This window comes from Oncorhynchus keta, chromosome 10, assembly GCF_023373465.1.
Source record: "Oncorhynchus keta strain PuntledgeMale-10-30-2019 chromosome 10, Oket_V2, whole genome shotgun sequence".
Taxonomy (NCBI): Eukaryota; Metazoa; Chordata; class Actinopteri; order Salmoniformes; family Salmonidae; genus Oncorhynchus; species Oncorhynchus keta.
In genome coordinates this window covers 82,754,064-82,778,845 of record NC_068430.1, presented here as the reverse complement: position 1 = coordinate 82,778,845, position 24,782 = coordinate 82,754,064, and the positions used below count along the sequence as shown (strand labels likewise).

The 24,782-nt window shown below is 46.7% G+C and overlaps 1 protein-coding gene across 1 annotated transcript in view; it reads left to right on the top strand.

Annotated features, from left to right (window-relative positions):
- Window positions 1-793: 793 nt before the first annotated feature.
- The window catches only part of mvb12a (multivesicular body subunit 12A), a 29,408-nt gene continuing 5,419 nt past the window's right edge, over window positions 794-24,782 (top strand). Inside the window, exons 1-3 of the mRNA XM_052528543.1 lie at window positions 794-807; window positions 3,804-3,916; window positions 7,747-7,805. Of these exons, the coding sequence (XP_052384503.1) occupies window positions 3,817-3,916; window positions 7,747-7,805 (159 nt within the window). The 5' untranslated portion in view covers window positions 794-807; window positions 3,804-3,816. The remainder of the gene's footprint in view (window positions 808-3,803; window positions 3,917-7,746; window positions 7,806-24,782) is intronic.

Below are 24,782 nucleotides of genomic sequence, written 5' to 3'. Positions count from 1 at the left end.
TGGGAGATCAGGGGTCGGTGTGTCTGGGAGATCAGGGGTTGGTGTGTCTGGGGATCAGGGCGTGTGTCTGGGGATCAGGGGTCTGTCTCAGGGAGATGCAGGGCTCGGTGTGTCTGGGAGATCAGGGGCGGTGTGTCTCCAGGGGTTGGTGTGTCTGGGGATCAGGGGCGGTGTGTCTGGGAGATCAGGGCCTCGGTGTGTCTGGGAGATCAGGGGTCGGTGTGTCTGGGAGATCCCTCTGCTACCCCTGGGAGACCCAGGGGTAACTGTGTCCCCGGTGTTTCTCAGGGGTCGGTGTGTCTGGGAGATCAGGGGTAACTGTCTGGGAGATCAGGGGTAACCTGTGTCTGGGAGACCCAGGGGTCGCAGTCACCTTGACCTCTGGGAGACCAGAACCCCTCTGTCTCCTCAGACCCAGGTAACTATCTCCTCAGACCCAGGTAACTATCTCCTCAGACCCAGGTAACTATCTCTCAGACCCAGGTAACTATCTCCTCAGACCCAGGTAACTATCTCCTCAGACCCAGGTAACTCCTCCTCAGACCCAGGTAACTATCCCCTCAGACCCAGGTAATCTACAGGTGGCTCAGACCCAGGTAACAGACCCAGGTAACTACCCCTCAGACCCAGGTAACTACCCCTCAGACCCAGGTAACTACCCCCTCAGACCCAGGTAACTCTCTGACCCAGGTAACTACCCCTCAGACCCAGGTAACCCCCTCAGACCCCCCTCAGACCCAGGTAACTACCCTCAGACCCAGGTAACTACCCCCTCAGACCCAGGTAACTACTACCCCTCAGACCCAGGTAACTACCCCTCAGACCCAGGTAACTACCCCCTCAGACCCAGGTCTGGGACTACCCCTCACCGCCTCAGACCCAGGTAACTACCCCTCAGATCAGGGGTAACTACCCCCTCAGACCCAGGGGTAACAGGTACCCCTCAGACCCAGGTAACTACCCCTCAGACCCCAGGGGTAACTGTGTCTCAGACCCAGGTAACTACCCCCTCAGACCCAGGTAACTACCCCTCAGACCCAGGTAACTACCCCTCAGGGGACCCAGGTAACTACCCCTCAGACCCAGGTTGGTGTCCCTCAGACCCAGGTAACTACCCCTGGGACCCAGGTAACTACCCCTCAGACCCCAGGTAACTATCCCTCAGACCCCAGGTAACTACCCCCTCAGACCCAGGTAACTACCCCCTCAGACCCAGGTAACTGTCCAGGTAACTATCTCCAGACCAGACCCCAGGTAACTATCCCTCAGACCCCAGTAACTAGGTGTCTGGGAGAACTATCTCCTCAGACCCCAGTAACTACCCCTCAGACCCAGGTAACTACCCCTCAGATCCCCAGTAACTACCCCCTCAGACCCAGGTAACTCAGACCCAGGTAACCCCTCAGACCCAGGTAACTACCCCTCAGACCCAGGTAACTACCCCCTCAGACCCAGGTTGGTATCTCCTCAGACCAGGTAACTATCTCCTCAGACCCAGGTCTAGACTCATCTCCTCAGACCCAGGTAACCTCCTCCTCAGACCCAGGTAACTACCCCTCAGACCCAGGTAACTAGGGGCCCTACTCCAGACCCAGGTAACTACCCCCTCAGACCCAGGTAACTACCCTCAGACCAGAACCCCAGACCCAGGTAACTACCCCCTCAGACCCAGGTAACTACCCCTCTGACCCAGGTAACTACCCCTCTGACCCAGGTAACTCCCCCTCAGACCCAGGTAACTACCTCCTCAGACCCAGGTAACTACCCCTCAGACCCAGGTAACTACCCCTCAGACCCAGGTAACTACCCCTCAGACCCAGGTAACTACCCCCTCAGACCCAGGTAACTACCCCTCAGACCCAGGTAACTACCTCCTCAGACCCAGGTAACTACCCCTCAGACCCAGGTAACTACCCCCTCAGACCCAGGTAACTACCCCCTCAGACCCAGGTAACTACCCCCTCAGACCCCAGTAACTACCCCCTCAGACCCAGGTAACTACCCCTCAGACCCAGGTAACTACCCCTCAGACCCAGGTAACTACCCCTCAGACCCAGGTAACTACCCCCTCAGACCCAGGTAACTACCCCCTCAGACCCAGGTAACTACCCCCTCAGACCCAGGTAACTACCCCCTCAGACCCAGGTAACTACCCCCTCAGACCCAGGTAACTACCCCCTCAGACCCAGGTAACTACCCCTCAGACCCAGGTAACTATCTCCTCAGACCCCAGTAACTACCCCCTCAGACCCCAGTAACTACCCCCTCAGACCCAGGTAACTACCCCCTCAGACCCAGGTAACTACCTCCTCAGACCCCAGGTAACTACCCCTCAGACCCCAGTAACTACCCCTCAGACCCCAGGTAACTACCCCTCAGACCCAGGTAACTACCCCCTCAGACCCAGGTAACTATCCCTCAGACCCAGGTAACTACCCCCTCAGACCCCAGTAACTACCCCCTCAGACCCAGGTAACTACCCCCTCAGACCCAGGTAACTATCCCCTCAGACCCCAGTAACTACCCCCTCAGACCCCAGTAACTACCCCTCAGACCCAGGTAACTACCCCTCAGACCCAGGTAACTATCTCCTCAGACCCCAGTAACTACCCCCTCAGACCCCAGTAACTACCCCCTCAGACCCCCCAGTAACTACCCCCTCAGACCCCAGTAACTACCCCCTCAGACCCCAGTAACTACCCCTGAGACCAATGTACAGTACACCCTCACCTGTTCAGCCAGGTAGCCGCTCAGCCAGGTAGCTGTTCAGCCAGGTAGCTGTTCAGCCAGGTAGCTGCTCAGCCAGGTAGCTGTTCAGCCAGGTAGCCGCTCAGCCAGGTATCTATCCCTGGGCCTGACCTTTCCTCCACTGCCCCTCAGACCCAGGTAAGAACATTTACCTTAGACCTCCCACCCAGGTGAGGCTGTTACCTTAGACCTCCCACCCAGGTGAGACTGTTACCTTAGACCTCCCACCCAGGTGAAACTAGGTTAGATGAGGCTGTTACCTCTCAGACCCAGGTACTGTACACCTGCTGTCCAGGCAGCTCTCAGGTAAGAGACTCAGATCTTGGTGCGTGGCTACTGGCCTGGTTAACTTCTATTAACCAGGTGGGACCTACACAGGACATCTATCTGACTATAACCCCTAATGGTAACCCTCTCTCTGTGGCCAGGTGAGAGTGATTGTAACCATCTCTCTGTGGCCAGGTGAGAGTGATGGTAATCCTCTCTCTGTGGCCAGGTGAGAGTGATGGTAACCCTCTCTCTGTGGCCAGGTGAGAGTGATGGTAATCCTCTCTCTGTGGCCAGGTGAGAGTGATGGTAATCCTCTCTCTGTGGCCAGGTGAGAGTGATGGTAACCCTCTCTCTGTGGCCAGGTGAGAGTGATGGTAATCCTCTCTCTGTGGCCAGGTGAGAGTGATGGTAACCCTCTCTCTGTGGCCAGGTGAGAGTGATGGTAATCCTCTCTCTGTGGCCAGGTGAGAGTGATGGTAATCCTCTCTCTGTGGCCAGGTGAGAGTGATGGTAACCCTCTCTCTGTGGCCAGGTGAGAGTGATGGTAATCCTCTCTCTGGCCAGGTGAGAGTGATGGTAATCCTCTCTCTCTGTGGCCAGCTGAGAGTGATGGTAATCCTCTCTCTGTGGCCAGGTGAGAGTGATGGTAACCCTCTCTCTGTGGCCAGGTGAGAGTGATGGTAACCCTCTCTCTTTGGCCAGGTGGATCTCAGAGCCAGGTGAGAGTGATGGTAAACCTCTACTCAGAGTTCCACAGACTGACTTGGGTCTCCCTGTCTCCATAGCAACGCTCCACCCATGCCCCCTGGCAGGAAGCTCAGCCATCGCCGCAGCAACCTCCAATTGAACGACGCTGTGGACAAAGTGGTTGACAGCAGCAACATCTACGGCATCTCAGGTTGACCAAAATTCAGAAAACACTTCTAGAAAAGAGACAGCTACTGTACATGTTATAAAGACTGATGTACTGACTCTCTCTACCTATCCTCCCTCTCTCTATCCCATCTTCCCTCTCTCTATCCCATCTTCCCTCTCTCTATCCCATCTTCCCTCTCTCTATCCCATCTTCCCTCTCTCTACCCATCTTCCCTCTCTCTATCCCATCTTCCCTCTCTCTACCCATCTTCCCTCTCTCTATCCCATCTTCCCTCTCTCTATCCCATCTTCCCTCTCTATATCCCATCTTCCCTCTCTCTATCCCATCTTCCCTCTCTATATCCCATCTTCCCATCTTCCCATCTTCTCTATCCCATCTTCCCTCTCTATATCCCATCTTCCCTCTCTCTATCCCATCTTCCCTCTTCTATCCCATCTTCCCTCTCTATCCCATCTTCCTCTCTCTCCCATCTTCCCCTCTCTATCCCATCTTCCCTCTCTCTATCCCATCTTCTCTATCCCATCTCTCTATCCCATCTTCCCTCTCTCTATCCCATCTTCCCTCTCTCTATCCCATCTTCCTCTCTCTATCCCATCTTCCTCTCTCTATCCCATCTTCCTCTCTCTATCCCATCTTCCCTCTCTCTATCCCATCTTCCCTCTCTCTATCCCATCTTCCCCTCTCTCTATCCCATCTTCCCATCTCTCTATCCCATCTTCCCTCTCTCTATCCCATCTTCCCTCTCTCTATCCCATCTTCCCTCTCTCTACCCCATCTTCCCTCTCTCTACCCATCTCTCCCTCTCTCTACCCATCTCCCTCTCTCTACCCATCTTCCCTCTCTCTACCCATCTTCCCTCTCTCTACCCATCTTCCCTCTCTCTACCCATCTTCCCTCTCTCTATCCCATCTTCCCTCTCTCTACCCATCTTCCCTCTCTCTATCCCATCTTCCCTCTCTCTATCCCATCTTCCTCTCTCTATCCCATCTTCCCTCTCTCTATCCCATCTTCCCTCTCTCTATCCCATCTTCCCTCTCTCTATCCCATCTTCCCTCTCTATCCCATCTTCCCTCTCTCTACCCATCTTCCCTCTCTCTATCCCATCTACCCCATCCCTCTCTCTATCCCATCTTCCCTCTCTCTATCCCATCTTCCCTCTCTCTATCCCATCTTCCCTCTCTCTACCCATCTTCCCTCTCTCTATCCCATCTTCCCTCTCTCTATCCCATCTTCCCTCTCTCTACCCATCTTCCCTCTCTCTACCCATCTTCCCTCTCTCTACCCATCTTCCCTCTCTACCCCATCTTCCCTCTCTCTACCCATCTTCCTCCTCCCCTCTCTACCCATCTTCCCTCTCTCTATCCCATCTTCCCTCTCTCTATCCCATCTTCCCTCTCTCTATCTTCCCCATCTTCCCATCTTCTCTATCCCATCTTCCCTCTCTCTACCCATCTTCCCTCTCTCTATCCCATCTTCCCTCTCTCTATCCCATCTTCCCTCTCTCTATCCCATCTTCCCTCTCTCTATCCCATCTTCCCTCTCTCTATCCCATCTCTCCCTCTCTCTATACCCCATCTTCCCTCTCTCTACCCAGTTCCCCTTCCCTCTCTCTATCCCATCTTCCCCTCTCTATCCCATCTTCCCTCTCTCTACCCATCTTCCCTCTCTCTATCCCATCTTCCCTCTTCTCTATCCCATCTTCCCTCTCTCTATCCCATCTTCCCTCTCTCTATCCCTCTCTCTTCCCTCTCTCTATCCCATCTTCATCCTCTCTCTACCCATCTCCCTCTCTCTCTCCCATCTACCTCTATCCCATCTTCCCTCTCTCTACCCATCTTCTCTCCTCTCTCTCTACCTACCCATCTTCTCCTCTCTATCCCATCTTCCTCTCTCTACCCATCCTCTACCCTACTCTCTCTCTACCCATCTTCCCTCTCTACCCACTCTATCCCATCTCCCTCTCTCTACCTACCTTCCTCTACCCTCTACTCTACCTTCCTCTCTCTACCTACCTTCCTCTCTCTACCTCTACTCTCTCTACCTACCTTCCTCTCTCTACCTACCTCTCTACCTCTACCTACCTACCTCCTCTCTACCTATCTTCCTCTCTCTACCTACCTTCCTCTCTCTACCTACCTTCCTCTCTCTACCTCTCTACTCTCTACCTCTCTCTCTCTCTACCTACCTTCCTCTCTCTATCCCATCTTCCTCTCTCTACCCATCTTCCTCTCTCTACCCCTCTCCTCCTCTCCTCTCTCTACCTACCTTCCTCTCTCTCCTCTACTCTCTCTACCTACCTTCCTCTCTCTATCCCATCTTCCCTCTCTCTACCCATCTTCCCTCTCTCTACCCATCTTCCCTCTCTCTCTCTCTCTCTCTACCCTCTTCTCTCTCTCTCTCTCTACCTCTCTCTCTCTCTACCTTTCTCTCTCTTCCTATTCTCTCTCTACCCATCTTCCCTCTCTCTACCCATCTTCCTCTCTCTACCTTCCTCTCTTCCCCTACCTTCTCTCTCTACCTACCTTCTCTCTCTCTTACTCTTCTCTCCTCTTCCCATCTTCTCACTCTTCCTCTTACCTCATCTCTCTACCTACCTTCCTTTACCTACCTACTCTCTACTCTCTATCTACCTTCTCTCACTCTCTCCTCTCACTCTTCTCTTTCACTTCTCTCTTCCTTCACTTCACTTCACTTCACTTCACTTCACTTCACTTCACTTCACTACTTCATACTTCATACTATACTTACTTATCCTACTCACTCCTTACTACTCTACTGTCACTCACTGACCATTACTGTAGGTCTGTCCTTCACTGTTCCTGTCTACTTAATGTTCTCACTCACTCATACATATCATATTATATGGTCCCCAGGAAGTGTATATATATATATATATATATATATATAGTATATATATATATATCCCTGGTCCGTTGTAGTGTATTGACCATGTATGTAGGTCTGTCCTTCAGCTGTTCCTGTCTATTAATGTTCTGTAATGTTTCATGTTGTGTGGTCCCCAGGAAGTGTATAATTTCATGTTGTGTGGACCCCAGGAAGTGTATAATGTCATGTTTCATGTTGTGTGGTCCCCAGGAAGTGTATAATGTCATGTTTCATGTTGTGTGGTCCCCAGGAAGTGTATTATGTAATGTTTCATGTTGTGTGGTCCCCAGGAAGTGTATAATGTCATGTTTCATGTTGTGTGGTCCCCAGGAAGTGTATAATGTAATGTTTCATGTTGTGTGGTCCCCAGGAAGTGTATAATGTCATGTTTCATGTTGTGTGGTCCCCAGGAAGTGTATAATGTAATGTTTCATGTTGTGTGGTCCCCAGGAAGTGTATAATGTCATGTTTCATGTTGTGTGGTCCCCAGGAAGTGTATTATGTAATGTTTCATGTTGTGTGGACCCCAGGAAGTGTATTATGTCATGTTTCATGTTGTGTGGTCCCCAGGAAGTGTATAATGTCATGTTTCATGTTGTGTGGTCCCCAGGAAGTGTATAATGTCATGTTTCATGTTGTGTGGTCCCCAGGAAGTGTATAATGTCATGTTTCATGTTGTGTGGTCCCCAGGAAGTGTATAATGTCATGTTTCATGTTGTGTGGTCCCCAGGAAGTGTATAATGTCATGTTTCATGTTGTGTGGTCCCCAGGAAGAGTGTTATGCCTTGTTTCATGTTGTGTGGTCCCCAGGAAGTGTAGCTGTTGATTTTACTACAGCTAATGGGGATCCTACCAAAATACCAAATACCTCTCCACCCTCCCTCTCCTCCCACCATCCCTCTCTCTCACTCTTTCTACCCTCCCTCTCTTTCCCCTCCATCTCTCTTCTCTCCCTCCCTCTCCAGCCATAGATGGTGTTCCCTTCACTCTACACCCCAAGTTCAAGACCCAAACGAACGGCACGGTAAGTTGAAATACCAACCGCCATCGTTTTACTGGTAAAGTGACATGGACTACTTTTACTTCCAGTGGTGAAATACCACGAGTCTAAACTCTCTTTCTCCTCCTAGACCAACAAACACTGAAATACCACGAGTCTAAACTGTCTCTCTCCTCCTAGACCCCAACAAACACTCTGAAATACCATGAGTCTAAACTCTCTCTCTCCTCCTAGACTCCAACAAACACTCTGAAATACCATGAGTCTAAACTGTCTCTCTCCTCCTAGACCCCAACAAACACTCTGAAATGAAAACAAACACTCTGAAATAAACTCTCTCTCTCTCCTCCTAGACCCCAACAAACACTCTGAAATACCAACTGTCTCTCTCCTCCTAGACCCCAACAAACACTCTGAAATACCAACTGTCTCTCTCTCCTCCTAGACCCCAACAAACACTCTGAAATACCAACTGTCTCTCCTCCTAGACCCCAACAAACACTCTGAAATACCAACTGTCTCTCTCTCCTCCTAGACCCCAACAAACACTCTGAAATACCAACTGTCTCTCTCTCCTCCTAGACCCCAACAAACACTCTGAAATACCAACTGTCTCTCTCTCCTCCTAGACCCCAACAAACACTCTGAAATACCAACTGTCTCTCTCTCCTCCTAGACCCCAACAAACACTCTGAAATACCAACTGTCTCTCTCTCCTCCTAGACCCCAAACAAACACTCTGAAATACCATGAATCTAAACTGTCTCTCTCTCTCTCTCCTCCTAGACCCCAACAAACACTCTGAAATACCAACTGTCTCTCTCTCCTCCTAGACCCCAACAAACACTCTGAAATACCATGAGTCTAAACTCTTTCTCCTCCTAGACCCCAACAAACACACTGAAATACCAACTGTCTCTCTCTCCTCCTAGACCCCAACAAACACTCTGAAATACCAACTGTCTCTCTCTCCTCCTAGACCCCAAACAAACACTCTGAAATACCATGAATCTAAACTGTCTCTCTCTCCTCCTAGACTCCAACAAACACTCTGAAATACCAACTGTCTCTCTCTCCTCCTAGACCCCAACAAACACTCTGAAATACCATGAGTCTAAACTGTCTCTCTCTCCTCCTAGACCCCAACAAACACTCTGAAATACCATGAGTCTAAACTGTCTCTCTCTCCTCCTAGACCCCAACAAACACTCTGAAATACCATGAATCTAAACTGTCTCTCTCTCCTCCTAGACTCCAACAAACACTCTGAAATACCAACTGTCTCTCTCTCCTCCTAGACCCCAACAAACACTCTGAAATACCATGAATCTAAACTGTCTCTCTCTCCTCCTAGACCCCAAACAAACACTCTGAAATACCATGAGTCTAAACTGTCTCTCTCTCCTCCTAGACCCCAACAAACACTCTGAAATACCAACTGTCTCTCTCCTCCTAGACCCCAACAAACACTCTGAAATACCATGAATCTAAACTGTCTCTCTCTCCTCCTAGACTCCAACAAACACTCTGAAATACCATGAGTCTAAACTGTCTCTCTCCTCCTAGACCCCAACAAACACTCTGAAATACCATGAGTCTAAACTGTCTCTCTCTCCTCCTAGACCCCAACAAACACTCTGAAATACCATGAGTCTAAACTGTCTCTCTCCTCCTAGACTCCAACAAACACTCTGAAATACCATGAATCTAAACTGTCTCTCTCCTCCTAGACCCCAACAAACACTCTGAAATACCATGAATCTAAACTGTCTCTCTCTCCTCCTAGACCCCAACAAACACTCTGAAATACCAACTGTCTCTTTCTCCTCCTAGACCCCAACAAACACTCTGAAATACCATGAATCTAAACTGTCTCTCTCTCCTCCTAGACCCCAACAAACACTCTGAAATACCAACTGTCTCTTTCTCCTCCTAGACCCCAACAAACACTCTGAAATACCATGAGTCTAAACTGTCTCTCTCTCCTCCTAGACTCCAACAAACACTCTGAAATACCATGAATCTAAACTGTCTCTCTCCTCCTAGACTCCAACAAACACTCTGAAATACCATGAGTCTAAACTCTTTCTCCTCCTAGACCCCAACAAACACTCTGAAATACCATGAGTCTAAACTGTCTCTCTCCTCCTAGACTCCAACAAACACTCTGAAATACCATGAGTCTAAACTGTCTCTCTCCTCCTAGACCCCAACAAACACTCTGAAATACCAACTGTCTCTCTCTCCTCCTAGACCCCAACAAACACTCTGAAATACCATGACTCTAAACTGTCTCTCTTTCTCCTCCTAGACCCCAACAAACACACTGAAATACCATGAGTCTAAACTGTCTCTCTCTCCTCCTAGACCCCAACAAACACTCTGAAATACCATGAATCTAAACTGTCTCTTTCTCCTCCTAGACCCCAACAAACACACTGAAATACCAACTGTCTCTCTCTCCTCCTAGACCCCAACAAACACTCTGAAATACCAACTGTCTCTCTCTCCTCCTAGACCCCAAACAAACACTCTGAAATACCATGAATCTAAACTGTCTCTCTCTCCTCCTAGACCCCAACAAACACTCTGAAATACCATGAGTCTAAACTGTCTCTCTCTCCTCCTAGACCCCAACAAACACTCTGAAATACCATGAGTCTAAACTGTCTCTCTCTCCTCCTAGACCCCAACAAACACTCTGAAATACCATGAGTCTAAACTGTCTCTCTCTCCTCCTAGACCCCAACAAACACTCTGAAATACCATGAATCTAAACTGTCTCTCTCTCCTCCTAGACTCCAACAAACACTCTGAAATACCAACTGTCTCTCTCTCCTCCTAGACCCCAACAAACACTCTGAAATACCATGAGTCTAAACTGTCTCTCTCTCCTCCTAGACCCCAACAAACACTCTGAAATACCATGAATCTAAACTGTCTCTCTCTCCTCCTAGACCCCAACAAACACTCTGAAATACCATGAGTCTAAACTGTCTCTCTCTCCTCCTAGACCCCAACAAACACTCTGAAATACCAACTGTCTCTCTCTCCTCCTAGACTCCAACAAACACTCTGAAATACCAACTGTCTCTCTCTCCTCCTAGACTCCAACAAACACTCTGAAATACCATGAATCTAAACTGTCTCTCTCTCCTCCTAGACCCCAACAAACACTCTGAAATACCATGAATCTAAACTGTCTCTCTCTCCTCCTAGACCCCAACAAACACTCTGAAATACCAACTGTCTCTCTCTCCTCCTAGACCCCAACAAACACTCTGAAATACCAACTGTCTCTCTCTCCTCCTAGACTCCAACAAACACTCTGAAATACCATGAATCTAAACTGTCTCTCTCTCCTCCTAGACCCCAAACAAACACTCTGAAATACCATGAGTCTAAACTGTCTCTCTCTCCTCCTAGACCCCAACAAACACACTGAAATACCATGAGTCTAAACTGTCTCTCTCTCCTCCTAGACCCCAACAAACACTCTGAAATACCAACTGTCTCTCTCTCCTCCTAGACCCCAACAAACACTCTGAAATACCAACTGTCTCTCTCTCCTCCTAGACCCCAACAAACACTCTGAAATACCAACTGTCTCTCTCTCCTCCTAGACCCCAACAAACACTCTGAAATACCATGAATCTAAACTGTCTCTCTCTCCTCCTAGACCCAACAAACACTCTGAAATACCACTGTCTCTCTCTCCTCCTAGACCCCAACAAACACTCTGAAATACCATGAGTCTAAACTCTTTCTCCTCCTAGACCCCAACAAACACACTGAAATACCAACTGTCTCTCTCTCCTCCTAGACCCCAACAAACACTCTGAAATACCAACTGTCTCTCTCTCCTCCTAGACCCCAAACAAACACTCTGAAATACCATGAATCTAAACTGTCTCTCTCTCCTCCTAGACTCCAACAAACACTCTGAAATACCAACTGTCTCTCTCTCCTCCTAGACCCCAACAAACACTCTGAAATACCATGAGTCTAAACTGTCTCTCTCTCCTCCTAGACCCCAACAAACACTCTGAAATACCATGAATCTAAACTGTCTCTCTCTCCTCCTAGACTCCAACAAACACTCTGAAATACCAACTGTCTCTCTCTCCTCCTAGACCCCAACAAACACTCTGAAATACCATGAATCTAAACTGTCTCTCTCTCCTCCTAGACCCCAAACAAACACTCTGAAATACCATGAGTCTAAACTGTCTCTCTCTCCTCCTAGACCCCAACAAACACTCTGAAATACCAACTGTCTCTCTCTCCTCCTAGACCCCAACAAACACTCTGAAATACCAACTGTCTCTCTCTCCTCCTAGACCCCAACAAACACTCTGAAATACCAACTGTCTCTCTCTCTCCTCCTAGACCCCAAACAAACACTCTGAAATACCATGAATCTAAACTGTCTCTCTCTCCTCCTAGACTCCAACAAACACTCTGAAATAAATAGACCCCAACAAACACTCTGAAATACCAACTGTCTCTCTCTCCTCCTAGACCCCAAACAAACACTCTGAAATACCATGAATCTAAACTGTCTCTCTCTCCTCCTAGACCCCAACAAACACTCTGAAATACCATGTCTAAACTCTCTCTCCTCCTAGACCCCAACAAACACTCTGAAATACCAACTGTCTCTCTCTCCTCCTAGACCCCAACAAACACTCTGAAATACCATGAATCTAAACTGTCTCTCTCTCCTCCTAGACCCCAACAAACACTCTGAAATACCATGAGTCTAAACTCTCTCTCCTCCTAGACCCCAACAAACACTGAAATACCAACTGTCTCTTTCTCCTCCTAGACCCCAACAAACACTCTGAAATACCATGAATCTAAACTGTCTCTCTCTCCTCCTAGACCCCAACAAACACTCTGAAATACCAACTGTCTCTTTCTCCTCCTAGACCCCAACAAACACTCTGAAATACCATGAATCTAAACTGTCTCTCTCTCCTCCTAGACCCCAACAAACACTCTGAAATACCATGAATCTAAACTGTCTCTCTCTCCTCCTAGACCCCAACAAACACTCTGAAATACCATGAGTCTAAACTCTTTCTCCTCCTAGACCCCAACAAACACTCTGAAATACCAACTGTCTCTTTCTCCTCCTAGACCCCAACAAACACACTGAAATACCATGAATCTAAACTGTCTCTCTCTCCTCCTAGACCCCAACAAACACTCTGAAATACCATGAGTCTAAACTGTCTCTCTCTCCTCCTAGACCCCAACAAACACTCTGAAATACCATGAGTCTAAACTGTCTCTCTCTCCTCCTAGACCCCAACAAACACTCTGAAATACCATGAGTCTAAACTGTCTCTCTCCTCCTAGACCCCAACAAACACTCTGAAATACCATGAATCTAAACTGTCTCTCTCTCCTCCTAGACTCCAACAAACACTCTGAAATACCATGAGTCTAAACTCTTTCTCCTCCTAGACCCCAACAAACACTCTGAAATACCAACTGTCTCTTTCTCCTCCTAGACCCCAACAAACACTCTGAAATACCATGAATCTAAACTGTCTCTCTCTCCTCCTAGACCCCAACAAACACTCTGAAATACCAACTGTCTCTTTCTCCTCCTAGACCCCAACAAACACTCTGAAATACCATGAGTCTAAACTGTCTCTCTCTCCTCCTAGACTCCAACAAACACTCTGAAATACCATGAGTCTAAACTGTCTCTCTCCTCCTAGACTCCAACAAACACTCTGAAATACCATGAGTCTAAACTCTTTCTCCTCCTAGACCCCAACAAACACTCTGAAATACCATGAATCTAAACTGTCTCTCTCTCCTCCTAGACTCCAACAAACACTCTGAAATACCATGAGTCTAAACTGTCTCTCTCCTCCTAGACCCCAACAAACACTCTGAAATACCAACTGTCTCTCTCTCCTCCTAGACCCCAACAAACACTCTGAAATACCATGAGTCTAAACTGTCTCTCTCTCCTCCTAGACCCCAACAAACACACTGAAATACCATGAGTCTAAACTGTCTCTCTCTCCTCCTAGACCCCAACAAACACTCTGAAATACCATGAATCTAAACTGTCTCTTTCTCCTCCTAGACCCCAACAAACACACTGAAATACCAACTGTCTCTCTCTCCTCCTAGACCCCAACAAACACTCTGAAATACCAACTGTCTCTCTCTCCTCCTAGACCCCAAACAAACACTCTGAAATACCATGAATCTAAACTGTCTCTCTCTCCTCCTAGACCCCAACAAACACTCTGAAATACCATGAGTCTAAACTGTCTCTCTCTCCTCCTAGACCCCAACAAACACTCTGAAATACCATGAGTCTAAACTGTCTCTCTCTCCTCCTAGACCCCAACAAACACTCTGAAATACCATGAGTCTAAACTGTCTCTCTCTCCTCCTAGACCCCAACAAACACTCTGAAATACCATGAATCTAAACTGTCTCTCTCTCCTCCTAGACTCCAACAAACACTCTGAAATACCAACTGTCTCTCTCTCCTCCTAGACCCCAACAAACACTCTGAAATACCATGAGTCTAAACTGTCTCTCTCTCCTCCTAGACCCCAACAAACACTCTGAAATACCATGAATCTAAACTGTCTCTCTCTCCTCCTAGACCCCAACAAACACTCTGAAATACCATGAGTCTAAACTGTCTCTCTCTCCTCCTAGACCCCAACAAACACTCTGAAATACCAACTGTCTCTCTCTCCTCCTAGACTCCAACAAACACTCTGAAATACCAACTGTCTCTCTCTCCTCCTAGACTCCAACAAACACTCTGAAATACCATGAATCTAAACTGTCTCTCTCTCCTCCTAGACCCCAACAAACACTCTGAAATACCATGAATCTAAACTGTCTCTCTCTCCTCCTAGACCCCAACAAACACTCTGAAATACCAACTGTCTCTCTCTCCTCCTAGACCCCAACAAACACTCTGAAATACCAACTGTCTCTCTCTCCTCCTAGACTCCAACAAACACTCTGAAATACCATGAATCTAAACTGTCTCTCTCTCCTCCTAGACCCCAAACAAACACTCTGAAATACCATGAGTCTAAACTGTCTCTCTCTCCTCCTAGACCCCAACAAACACACTGAAATACCATGAGTCTAAACTGTCTCTCTCTCCTCCTAGACCCCAACAAACACTCTGAAATACCAACTGTCTCTCTCTCCTCCTAGACCCCAACAAACACTCTGAAATACCAACTGTCTCTCTCTCCTCCTAGACCCCAACAAACACTCTGAAATACCAACTGTCTCTCTCTCCTCCTAGACCCCAAACAAACACTCTGAAATACCATGAATCTAAACTGTCTCTCTCTCCTCCTAGACTCCAACAAACACTCTGAAATACCAACTGTCTCTCTCTCCTCCTAGACCCCAACAAACACTCTGAAATACCATGAGTCTAAACTCTTTCTCCTCCTAGACCCCAACAAACACACTGAAATACCAACTGTCTCTCTCTCCTCCTAGACCCCAACAAACACTCTGAAATACCAACTGTCTCTCTCTCCTCCTAGACCCCAAACAAACACTCTGAAATACCATGAATCTAAACTGTCTCTCTCTCCTCCTAGACTCCAACAAACACTCTGAAATACCAACTGTCTCTCTCTCCTCCTAGACCCCAACAAACACTCTGAAATACCATGAGTCTAAACTGTCTCTCTCTCCTCCTAGACCCCAACAAACACTCTGAAATACCATGAATCTAAACTGTCTCTCTCTCCTCCTAGACTCCAACAAACACTCTGAAATACCAACTGTCTCTCTCTCCTCCTAGACCCCAACAAACACTCTGAAATACCATGAATCTAAACTGTCTCTCTCTCCTCCTAGACCCCAAACAAACACTCTGAAATACCATGAGTCTAAACTGTCTCTCTCTCCTCCTAGACCCCAACAAACACTCTGAAATACCAACTGTCTCTCTCTCCTCCTAGACCCCAACAAACACTCTGAAATACCAACTGTCTCTCTCTCCTCCTAGACCCCAACAAACACTCTGAAATACCAACTGTCTCTCTCTCTCCTCCTAGACCCCAAACAAACACTCTGAAATACCATGAATCTAAACTGTCTCTCTCTCCTCCTAGACTCCAACAAACACTCTGAAATACCAACTGTCTCTCTCTCCTCCTAGACCCCAACAAACACTCTGAAATACCAACTGTCTCTCTCTCCTCCTAGACCCCAACAAACACTCTGAAATACCATGAATCTAAACTGTCTCTCTCTCCTCCTAGACCCCAACAAACACTCTGAAATACCCTAAACTGTCTCTCTCTCCTCCTAGACCCCAACAAACACTCTGAAATACCATGAGTCTAAACTCTTTCTCCTCCTAGACCCCAACAAACACACTGAAATACAACTCCTCCTAGACCCCAACAAACATGAATACTAAACTGTCTCTCTCTCCTCCTAGACCCCAACAAACACTCTGAAATACCATGAATCTAAACTGTCTCTCTCTCCTCCTAGACCCCAACAAACACTCTGAAATACCAACTGTCTCTCTCTCCTCCTAGACCCCAACAAACACTCTGAAATACCATGAGTCTAAACTGTCTCTCTCTCCTCCTAGACCCCAACAAACACTCTGAAATACCATGAATCTAAACTGTCTCTCTCTCCTCCTAGACCCAACAAACACTCTGAAATACCAACTGTCTCTCTCTCCTCCTAGACCCCAACAAACACTCTGAAATACCATGAATCTAAACTGTCTCTCTCTCCTCCTAGACCCCAACAAACACTCTGAAATACCATGAGTCTAAACTGTCTCTCTCTCCTCCTAGACCCCAACAAACACTCTGAAATACCAACTGTCTCTCTCTCCTCCTAGACCCCAACAAACACTCTGAAATACCATGAGTCTAAACTGTCTCTCTCTCCTCCTAGACCCCAACAAACACTCTGAAATACCAACTGTCTCTCTCTCTCCTCCTAGACCCCAACAAACACTCTGAAATACCATGAATCTAAACTGTCTCTCTCTCCTCCTAGACCCCAACAAACACTCTGAAATACCAACTGTCTCTCTCCTCCTAGACCCCAACAAACACTCTGAAATACCAAGTCTAAACTGTCTCTCTCTCCTCCTAGACCCCAAACAAACACTCTGAAATACCATCCTCCTAGACTCCAACAAACACTCTGAAAACTGTCTCTCTCTCCTCCTAGACCCCAACAAACACTCTGAAATACCATGAGTCTAAACTGTCTCTCTCTCCTCCTAGACCCCAACAAACACTCTGAAATACCATGAGTCTAAACTGTCTCTCTCTCCTCCTAGACCCCAACAAACACTCTGAAATACCATGAATCTAAACTGTCTCTCTCTCCTCCTAGACCCCAACAAACACTCTGAAATACCAACTGTCTCTCTCTCCTCCTAGACCCCAACAAACACTCTGAAATACCATGAATCTAAACTGTCTCTCTCTCCTCCTAGACCCCAAACAAACACTCTGAAATACCATGAGTCTAAACTGTCTCTCTCTCCTCCTAGACCCCAACAAACACTCTGAAATACCAACTGTCTCTCTCTCCTCCTAGACCCCAACAAACACTCTGAAATACCAACTGTCTCTCTCTCCTCCTAGACCCCAACAAACACTCTGAAATACCAACTGTCTCTCTCTCTCCTCCTAGACCCCAAACAAACACTCTGAAATACCATGAATCTAAACTGTCTCTCTCTCCTCCTAGACTCCAACAAACACTCTGAAATACCAACTGTCTCTCTCTCCTCCTAGACCCCAACAAACACTCTGAAATACCAACTGTCTCTCTCTCCTCCTAGACCCCAAACAAACACTCTGAAATACCATGAATCTAAACTGTCTCTCTCTCCTCCTAGACCCCAACAAACACTCTGAAATACCAACTGTCTCTCTCTCCTCCTAGACCCCAACAAACACTCTGAAATACCATGAGTCTAAACTGTCTCTCTCTCCTCCTAGACCCCAACAAACACTCTGAAATACCATGAGTCTAAACTGTCTCTCTCTCCTCCTAGACCCCAACAAACACTCTGAAATACCATGAATCTAAACTGTCTCTCTCTCCTCCTAGACCCCAACAAACACTCTGAAATACCAACTGTCTCTCTCTCCTCCTAGACCCCAACAAACACTCTGAAATACCAACTGTCTCTTTCTCCTCCTAGACCCCAACAAACACTCTGAAATACCATGAATCTAAACTGTCTCTCTCTCCTCCTAGACCCCAACAAACACTCTGAAATACCATGAGTCTAAACTCTTTCTCCTCCTAGACCCCAACAAACACTCTGAAATACCATGAGTCTAAACTGTCTCTCTCTCCTCCTAGACCCCAACAAACACTCTGAAATACCAACTGTCTCTCTCTCCTCCTAGACTCCAACAAACACTCTGAAATACCAACTGTCTCTCTCTCCTCCTAGACTCCAACAAACACTCTGAAATACCATGAATCTAAACTGTCTCTCTCTCCTCCTAGACCCCAACAAACACTCTGAAATACCAACTGTCTCTCTCTCCTCCTAGACCCCAACAAACACTCTGAAATACCAACTGTCTCTCTCTCCTCCTAGACTCCAACAAACACTCTGAAATACCATGAATCTAAACTGTCTCTCTCTCCTCCTAGACCCCAAACAAACACTCTGAAATACCATGAGTCTAAACTGTCTCTCTCTCCTCCTAGACCCCAACAAACACTCTGAAATACCAACTGTCTCTTTCTCCTCCTAGACCCCAACAAACACTCTGAAATACCATGAATCTAAACTGTCTCTCTCTCCTCCTAGACTCCAACAGACACTCTGAAATACCAACTGTCTCTCTCTCCTCCTAGACTCCAACAAACACTCTGAAATACCATGAATCTAAACTGTCTCTCTCCTCCTAGACCCCAACAAACACTCTGAAATACCATGAATCTAAACTGTCTCTCTCTCCTCCTAGACCCCAACAAACACTCTGAAATACCATGAGTCTAAACTCTTTCTCCTCCTAGACTCCAACAAACACTCTGAAATACCATGAATCTAAACTGTCTCTCTCCTCCTAGACTCCAACAAACACTCTGAAATACCATGAGTCTAAACTCTTTCTCCTCCTAGACCCCAACAAACACTCTGAAATACCATGAGTCTAAACTGTCTCTCTCTCCTCCTAGACTCCAACAAACACTCTGAAATACCATGAATCTAAACTGTCTCTCTCCTCCTAGACTCCAACAAACACTCTGAAATACCATGAGTCTAAACTCTTTCTCCTCCTAGACCCCAACAAACACTCTGAAATACCATGAGTCTAAACTGTCTCTCTCTCCTCCTAGACCCCAACAAACACACTGAAATACCATGAGTCTAAACTGTCTCTCTCTCCTCCTAGACCCCAACAAACACTCTGAAATACCATGAATCTAAACTGTCTCTTTCTCCTCCTAGACCCCAACAAAACACTGAAATACCAACTGTCTCTCTCTCCTCCTAGACCCCAACAAACACTCTGAAATACCAACTGTCTCTCTCTCCTCCTAGACCCCAAACAAACACTCTGAAATACCATGAATCTAAACTGTCTCTCTCTCCTCCTAGACCCCAACAAACACTCTGAAATACCATGAGTCTAAACTGTCTCTCTCTCCTCCTAGACCCCAACAAACACTCTGAAATACCATGAGTCTAAACTGTCTCTCTCTCCTCCTAGACCCCAACAAACACTCTGAAATACCATGAGTCTAAACTGTCTCTCTCCTCCTAGACCCCAACAAACACTCTGAAATACCATGAATCTAAACTGTCTCTCTCTCCTCCTAGACTCCAACAAACACTCTGAAATACCAACTGTCTCTCTCTCCTCCTAGACCCCAACAAACACTCTGAAATACCATGAGTCTAAACTGTCTCTCTCTCCTCCTAGACCCCAACAAACACTCTGAAATACCATGAATCTAAACTGTCTCTCTCTCCTCCTAGACCCCAACAAACACTCTGAAATACCATGAGTCTAAACTGTCTCTCTCTCCTCCTAGACCCCAACAAACACTCTGAAATACCAACTGTCTCTCTCTCCTCCTAGACCCCAACAAACACTCTGAAATACCATGAGTCTAAACTCTTTCTCCTCCTAGACCCCAACAAACACTCTGAAATACCATGAGTCTAAACTGTCTCTCTCTCCTCCTAGACCCCAACAAACACTCTGAAATACCAACTGTCTCTCTCTCCTCCTAGACCCCAACAAACACTCTGAAATACCATGAGTCTAAACTGTCTCTCTCTCCTCCTAGACCCCAACAAACACACTGAAATACCAACTGTCTCTCTCTCCTCCTAGACCCCAACAAACACTCTGAAATACCATGAATCTAAACTGTCTCTCTCTCCTCCTAGACCCCAACAAACACACTGAAATACCATGAGTCTAAACTGTCTCTCTCTCCTCCTAGACCCCAACAAACACTCTGAAATACCAACTGTCTCTCTCTCCTCCTAGACCCCAACAAACACTCTGAAATACCAACTGTCTCTCTCTCCTCCTAGACCCCAAACAAACACTCTGAAATACCATGAATCTAAACTGTCTCTCTCTCCTCCTAGACCCCAACAAACACACTGAAATACCATGAGTCTAAACTGTCTCTCTCTCCTCCTAGACCCCAACAAACACTCTGAAATACCATGAATCTAAACTGTCTCTCTCTCCTCCTAGACCCCAACAAACACTCTGAAATACCATGAATCTAAACTGTCTCTCTCTCCTCCTAGACCCCAACAAACACTCTGAAATACCAACTGTCTCTCTCTCCTCCTAGACCCCAACAAACACTCTGAAATACCAACTGTCTCTCTCTCCTCCTAGACCCCAACAAACACTCTGAAATACCAACTGTCTCTCTCTCCTCCTAGACCCCAACAAACACTCTGAAATACCAACTGTCTCTCTCTCCTCCTAGACCCCAACAAACACTCTGAAATACCAACTGTCTCTTCTCCTCCTAGACCCCAACAAACACTCTGAAATACCATGAATCTAAACTGTCTCTCTCTCCTCCTAGACCCCAACAAACACACTGAAATACCATGAGTCTAAACTGTCTCTCTCCTCCTAGACCCCAACAAACACTCTGAAATACCATGAATCTAAACTGTCTCTCTCTCCTCCTAGACCCCAACAAACACTCTGAAATACCATGAATCTAAACTGTCTCTCTCTCCTCCTAGACCCCAACAAACACTCTGAAATACCAACTGTCTCTCTCTCCTCCTAGACCCCAACAAACACTCTGAAATACCAACTGTCTCTCTCTCCTCCTAGACTCCAACAAACACTCTGAAATACCATGAATCTAAACTGTCTCTCTCTCCTCCTAGACCCCAAACAAACACTCTGAAATACCATGAGTCTAAACTGTCTCTCTCTCCTCCTAGACCCCAACAAACACTCTGAAATACCAACTGTCTCTTTCTCCTCCTAGACCCCAACAAACACTCTGAAATACCATGAATCTAAACTGTCTCTCTCTCCTCCTAGACTCCAACAGACACTCTGAAATACCAACTGTCTCTCTCTCCTCCTAGACCCCAACAAACACTCTGAAATACCATGAATCTAAACTGTCTCTCTCTCCTCCTAGACCCCAAACAAACACTCTGAAATACCATGAGTCTAAACTCTTTCTCCTCCTAGACCCCAACAAACACTCTGAAATACCATGAGTCTAAACTGTCTCTCTCTCCTCCTAGACTCCAACAAACACTCTGAAATACCATGAATCTAAACTGTCTCTCTCCTCCTAGACTCCAACAAACACTCTGAAATACCATGAGTCTAAACTCTTTCTCCTCCTAGACCCCAACAAACACTCTGAAATACCATGAGTCTAAACTGTCTCTCTCCTCCTAGACCCCAACAAACACTCTGAAATACCATGAATCTAAACTGTCTCTCTCTCCTCCTAGACCCCAACAAACACTCTGAAATACCAACTGTCTCTCTCTCCTCCTAGACCCCAACAAACACTCTGAAATACCATGAGTCTAAACTGTCTCTCTCTCCTCCTAGACCCCAACAAACACACTGAAATACCATGAGTCTAAACTGTCTCTCTCTCCTCCTAGACCCCAACAAACACTCTGAAATACCATGAATCTAAACTGTCTCTTTCTCCTCCTAGACCCCAACAAACACACTGAAATACCAACTGTCTCTCTCTCCTCCTAGACCCCAACAAACACTCTGAAATACCAACTGTCTCTCTCTCCTCCTAGACCCCAAACAAACACTCTGAAATACCATGAATCTAAACTGTCTCTCTCTCCTCCTAGACCCCAACAAACACTCTGAAATACCATGAGTCTAAACTGTCTCTCTCTCCTCCTAGACCCCAACAAACACTCTGAAATACCATGAGTCTAAACTGTCTCTCTCTCCTCCTAGACCCCAACAAACACTCTGAAATACCATGAGTCTAAACTGTCTCTCTCTCCTCCTAGACCCCAACAAACACTCTGAAATACCATGAATCTAAACTGTCTCTCTCTCCTCCTAGACTCCAACAAACACTCTGAAATACCAACTGTCTCTCTCTCCTCCTAGACCCCAACAAACACTCTGAAATACCATGAGTCTAAACTGTCTCTCTCTCCTCCTAGACCCCAACAAACACTCTGAAATACCATGAATCTAAACTGTCTCTCTCTCCTCCTAGACCCCAACAAACACTCTGAAATACCATGAGTCTAAACTGTCTCTCTCTCCTCCTAGACCCCAACAAACACTCTGAAATACCAACTGTCTCTCTCTCCTCCTAGACCCCAACAAACACTCTGAAATACCATGAGTCTAAACTCTTTCTCCTCCTAGACCCCAACAAACACTCTGAAATACCATGAGTCTAAACTGTCTCTCTCTCCTCCTAGACCCCAACAAACACTCTGAAATACCAACTGTCTCTCTCTCCTCCTAGACCCCAACAAACACTCTGAAATACCATGAGTCTAAACTGTCTCTCTCTCTCTCCTAGACCCCAACAAACACACTGAAATACCAACTGTCTCTCTCTCCTCCTAGACCCCAACAAACACTCTGAAATACCATGAATCTAAACTGTCTCTCTCTCCTCCTAGACCCCAACAAACACACTGAAATACCATGAGTCTAAACTGTCTCTCTCTCCTCCTAGACCCCAACAAACACTCTGAAATACCAACTGTCTCTCTCTCCTCCTAGACCCCAACAAACACTCTGAAATACCAACTGTCTCTCTCTCCTCCTAGACCCCAAACAAACACTCTGAAATACCATGAATCTAAACTGTCTCTCTCTCCTCCTAGACCCCAACAAACACACTGAAATACCATGAGTCTAAACTGTCTCTCTCTCCTCCTAGACCCCAACAAACACTCTGAAATACCATGAATCTAAACTGTCTCTCTCCTCCTAGACCCCAACAAACACTCTGAAATACCATGAATCTAAACTGTCTCTCTCTCCTCCTAGACCCCAACAAACACTCTGAAATACCAACTGTCTCTCTCTCCTCCTAGACCCCAACAAACACTCTGAAATACCAACTGTCTCTCTCTCCTCCTAGACCCCAACAAACACTCTGAAATACCAACTGTCTCTCTCTCCTCCTAGACCCCAACAAACACTCTGAAATACCAACTGTCTCTCTCTCCTCCTAGACCCCAACAAACACTCTGAAATACCAACTGTCTCTCTCTCCTCCTAGACCCCAACAAACACACTGAAATACCATGAATCTAAACTGTCTCTCTTTCTCCTCCTAGACCCCAACAAACACTCTGAAATACCATGAGTCTAAACTGTCTCTCTCCTCCTAGACCCCAACAAACACTCTGAAATACCATGAGTCTAAACTGTCTCTCTCTCCTCCTAGACTCCAACAAACACTCTGAAATACCATGAATCTAAACTGTCTCTCTCTCCTCCTAGACCCCAACAAACACTCTGAAATACCATGAGTCTAAACTGTCTCTCTCCTCCTAGACCCCAACAAACACTCTGAAATACCATGAGTCTAAACTCTCTCTCTCCTCCTAGACTCCAACAAACACTCTGAAATACCAACTGTCTCTCTCTCCTCCTAGACCCCAACAAACACACTGAAATACCAACTGTCTCTCTCTCCTCCTAGACTCCAACAAACACTCTGAAATACCATGAATCTAAACTGTCTCTCTCTCCTCCTAGACTCCAACAAACACTCTGAAATACCATGAGTCTAAACTCTCTCTCTCCTCCTAGACCCCAACAAACACTCTGAAATACCATGAGTCTAAACTCTCTCTCTCCTCCTAGACCCCAACAAACACTCTGAAATACCATGAATCTAAACTGTCTCTCTCTCCTCCTAGACTCCAACAAACACTCTGAAATACCAACTGTCTCTCTCTCCTCCTAGACCCCAACAAACACTCTGAAATACCATGAATCTAAACTGTCTCTCTCTCCTCCTAGACTCCAACAATCACTCTGAAATACCAACTGTCTCTCTCTCCGCCTAGACCCCAACAAACACTCTGAAATACCATGAATCTAAACTGTCTCTCTCTCCTCCTAGACCCCAACAAACACTCTGAAATACCAACTGTCTCTCTCTCCTCCTAGACCCCAACAAACACTCTGAAATACCATGAATCTAAACTGTCTCTCTCTCCTCCTAGACTCCAACAAACACTCTGAAATACCAACTGTCTCTCTCTCCTCCTAGACCCCAACAAACACTCTGAAATACCAACTGTCTCTCTCTCCTCCTAGACCCCAACAAACACTCTGAAATACCAACGGTCTCTCTCTCCTCCTAGACCCCAACAAACACTCTGAAATACCATGAATCTAAACTGTCTCTCTCCTCCTAGACCCCAACAAACACTCTGAAATACCATGAATCTAAACTGTCTCTCTCTCCTCCTAGACCCCAACAAACACTCTGAAA